Raw genomic sequence first — 4,329 nt, 5'->3', positions numbered from 1 at the left:
CTCACCACCCCCTTGATCATATAAACCTGTTTCCAGTTTTCACCATCATCGCTAAACCCTAAACCCTGCTTACTACTGGACGGCAAGAGCAAGGAGTGAGTGGAAGATACGTAGGAGAAAGCTACAATGTCCTCGTCCGAAGATGAATCGATGTCAGAATTGGACGAACAGGAAGAACAGAGAAAGCCAACCAGGTCTGAGGGATCGGTACTTGATTATATCATGAGCTTGGAAAGTGTTCCGTCCAAACTCCCCCCACATCTTGAACTCATGAGGACGCGGGTTTTCTGCAATAACGATGCTCCTGACCATGTATGGTTAAGTTTCTTTCACTAAACCATGGACATCCATATTTTGAATTATAAAGTCATGTCCTTTAAGCTCTGTTTCTTTGCCTGTCACTTTCTTATTTTCTTTTGTAACTTTGTAAGTACAAAACAACTAAAAATTTTCGTCAGATTCTCTCCCTTGGTCCCAGCTTACTTCTAATAAAGCAGTGTTTTTTGAATTCTAAGTTTGGGGAGTCGGATTGGCCTTAGTGTCCTAATTTCATTTGTTTTTATATGTTTAGACAGATACCATACAGTATTCTGGCGCCTATGCTGCGTTAGGAGTTGATAATAGCATACGATTAGATAATTTCTGTCAGAACTTCAAAGTTCAAGTGAATCGACTTACAGAGGATGACATGGAGTTCGATATGATGGGAATTGATCCAGCACTTGCCAATGCATTTCGAAGAATTCTTATAGCAGAGGTGAAGTCTTTGAGTGTTATCCATATTTATGGTCAAAATAACCCTCTGCTATCTGTAATTGGATTTGGAAGATTTTCGGAGTTGGACATTATACTTTTGCATATTGAATGCTTATTGTGATATATTTAAGCCGGTCATTACCGTTGGAGATATTCAATTTTAATATGATGCTGTGCATTCAGGTTCCAACAATGGCTATTGAAAGAGTATATATAGCAAACAATACGTCAGTTATACAAGACGAAGTTCTTTCCCATCGATTGGGTCTTATTCCGATCAAGGCTGACCCCAGGCTGTTTGAAAATCCAGGTATTCATATGTGCTGAAATGAACATACAATTATATGACAATCAATAATCACATGCATGGCTTTATTGTATGATGCTTCTCTATATGTTGTTTGATATGGCCCCTCGCTGTGGGGTGAACTGTGACGCTGAGTAATTCTTGTTTAATTTTTTCCCTTTTTGTTATAATTAGAAAATGCGGGAAATGACAAGAATGAAAAGAACACTATTGTCTTTAAACTCCATGTTCGATGTGAAAAAGGTCATCCCCGAATCACCGGTAAGAATTGAACCCAATGCTCACAATTCCTTTTTTATGGCATTTTTCTTCTTTTGATTTTTTAACTCCAATGCAGTAAAATCAAATGAACTGAAGTGGTTACCTAATGGGAGTGAACTTCCTGCTGAAGATGTCAAACCAAATTCTGGTTCAAAACCAAGAACATTTACTTCATTTAGTTGCAGTCAAGATTCCCTTCCTGAATTTTCTACCGATCCAATTGCTCCCAAAAATTTGGATATCATATTAGCTAAACTTGGACCTGGCCAGGTAGCCCTTTTTGCTATTTGCTTATTGGTATATTGTTATACTTTATATTTTTGTAACAAAGAAACAAGTTGGAGGAGGTAAGCTGTGATGCATTATTGTATATGCGTGACATTCGCATCTAAGAAAAAGGAGATTCAACATGTGTTATCTCGTGCAAAGCTAGTCAGTAGTTATGTTCTTTGAGCCTGGATTGAGATTTAATCAAGTCTAGCACTTGAACCAATAGCGCTACACCTGACTCCTATTAGGAAATTAATTTTGAATTTGGATGCAAAATTTGATGGGCATGTCTTCGTCCATGCATCAAGCCTTAGGGTTAGGGGATTTTGCCTGTGGGTGTGTTAGATGCTAATAAATTTATGCATTGACCTTCAAATAGCTGGGGCTTTCGTATTTTGTGAGGAAATGGTTCTAAACAGAAAGATCTACTCCCACATATGCATGTGCTATAGGAATTCAGTTGCAAGATTTATGTACCTGCCTCAACAAAGTGGCATGCAAATCTTCTAAAGAATACCCGTGATCTTGATTTGTATTCTTGATCAAATTTCTAAACAAGCTGTCTTATGTTTCTCTTCTCCTTTTTCCAGAAAGAGAGAGAGAGACTTGTCCACTTGCTTGTTTTGCAAGATCCTAGGATCTGTTATGACTGAAATCATATATTGCTTTCTCTTATTCTTATTTTTGAGGACTTTCGCCCAATTTAGCCATGCCAATTGTGTACCATTGTCTTCTGCTTTTCGCAGCTTGAGCTTACTTTTTATATGTCATGTTCAAATTCCTGTATATTTCCTTTCTATGAATTGTTCCTTTGTTTTATGCTTGGAAGATGAACATGAATTGTTATCTTTTGAACATTCATTGTGACGCAAGAACTAAGCAGTTGGAACACGCTAAGATAGAAGGCTTTATATTACTAAATTTTGAGCATTAATGACAGCTTTTGTTTTTGTTTCCGAACCATCCTTTGCATTATGTTAAAAATATGAACATTATTTGTTAGCTTTTGATCGTTGATTGTAATGTAACGTAAGGTCTCAGGAATAAGAACAATAAAAGACAGAAGACTGGATATTATCAAATATCATATTCATTACCATGTGTGTCTGTAGGAAATTGAACTTGAAGCTCATGCAGTTAAAGGCATTGGCAAGACACATGCAAAATGGTCCCCAGTTGCCACTGCTTGGTATCGGATGCTCCCAGAGGTAAAAAATATATTGTTTCAGATGCAAAATGTTCACGTTCAAACACTGCAGTAGAAATACAAAAACCTCACATGCGAATGCTTGGCTTGTTTTTTCCCCCTCTAGGTTGTTCTCTTGAAAGAGGTTAAGGATGACCTTGCTGAAGAACTCAAAAATAAATGTCCAGTTGGAGTATTCGATATTGAAGATATTGGAAAAGGTAGCATGTCTTGTGTTTCTTTCGTGTGGCTGGCACCAAATTTTGCGTTTGTTGACTATGATAGTTGAGGATTGTAGTGTCCATGATTTGGCCACACGGAAAGCTGATTTTGCATCCATGCCTAACTTGTGTTGCACACTAGTAGTTTTAGGTGGGGGTTACAAATGTGGTCTCAAGTTCCTTTATTTTTAATACTTTTTTGCTTTGCTGGATTGGCTGTTGAGCAGGCAGAAGAAGGGCAACTGTTGCCAACCCACGAGCGTGTACTCTATGTAGGGAATGCATCAGAGGGGGAAAAGAATGGGAGGATCGTGTGTCCTTGCGCCGTGTTAAAGATCATTTTATTTGTAAGTAATGTGTGAGATGTTTAACTTTATTGAAATTTTGACATTTAATTTGCTTGAATATTAAATTAGCACCAAGGTATCATCTTTGTATTTGAGGTAATTATTTTCTGTTGTGGGCAATTGAGAAGTAATTATGATTGCCTAAAGCAGCACATGACCCAGACTCCAAGGTAATTATATCAGCTTACGTGAGTAGACATGATCCAGAGGCTAGTTTAAACTTCATTGGCAGATTAATATCATAATTTATTGATAAATGTATCTAATGACCAAATATTTTTCAGCAGTTATTAATCTTTTTTTTTTTTTAAATGCGGGCAGCATTCACATTTTTTATTGAATTTGAGAATTTTTTCCACCAAGTTATGTGAGATTTTTATTCTTGAAATATCATTGAAAGCAACATGTTAATGCATCCTAGGGATCTTCCGTTTGTTGTAGCTGCCATAATGCTAGTGATGAAGTGATGTTTCAGTCTGTTTGTATTGAAAACTTGAAATTATTTAAAGCCACTCATGAGTGCTTTTTTTCCCCTTCCAGTTAATGTTGAGTCAACTGGAGCATTACCACCTGAAGTGCTCTTTACTGAAGCTGTGAAAATCCTGGAAGAGAAGTGTGAGCGTGTGATTACTGAGCTTTCTTGATGCAATATTTACCTTTAATCCAGGATGAAATAGAAAAAAGGATGTAAATGATCCTTTGATTATTATTTAACAGTTTTGTGTTTTTGATATGAAAGCTCTTCTCTTGTCCACGATAAATAGCACGATTTAATTTTTGAATTGTTATCATGGTTGAAGTAGTGATGATGATGAAGAACCAACAGCTTGTTGGTTGAAGTATCCTGATGAGAAGAAGAATACAAGTTTAAATTCCAAAAAACGCAAGTAAAAACCTCGTGTTTTTAAGCCTTGAAAGGGCTTGATCAAATGAAAAAAAAAAAAAAAGATGAAATTTTTATAAGAGGATTTGAGTCTACAA

The 4,329-nt window shown here is 36.5% G+C and overlaps 1 protein-coding gene across 1 annotated transcript; it reads left to right on the top strand.

Annotated features, from left to right (window-relative positions):
* On the top strand, positions 1-4,109 carry LOC114741349 (DNA-directed RNA polymerases I and III subunit rpac1). Its single transcript, XM_028929598.1, has 9 exons — positions 1-312; positions 572-757; positions 940-1,066; positions 1,238-1,324; positions 1,401-1,594; positions 2,707-2,802; positions 2,908-3,001; positions 3,229-3,348; positions 3,889-4,109. Exons 1-9 carry the CDS (start codon positions 127-129, stop codon positions 3,990-3,992), a joined length of 1,194 nt encoding a protein of 397 aa, XP_028785431.1. The 5' UTR covers positions 1-126; the 3' UTR covers positions 3,993-4,109.
* Positions 4,110-4,329: the final 220 nt, after the last annotated feature.

The sequence above is a fragment of the Neltuma alba genome, unplaced genomic scaffold (assembly GCF_004799145.2).
Source record: "Neltuma alba isolate B1F8T4 unplaced genomic scaffold, ASM479914v2 tig00003359_pilon, whole genome shotgun sequence".
In the NCBI taxonomy this organism is placed as follows: Eukaryota; Viridiplantae; Streptophyta; class Magnoliopsida; order Fabales; family Fabaceae; genus Neltuma; species Neltuma alba.
This window is presented reverse-complemented; position numbering and strand designations above follow the sequence as displayed.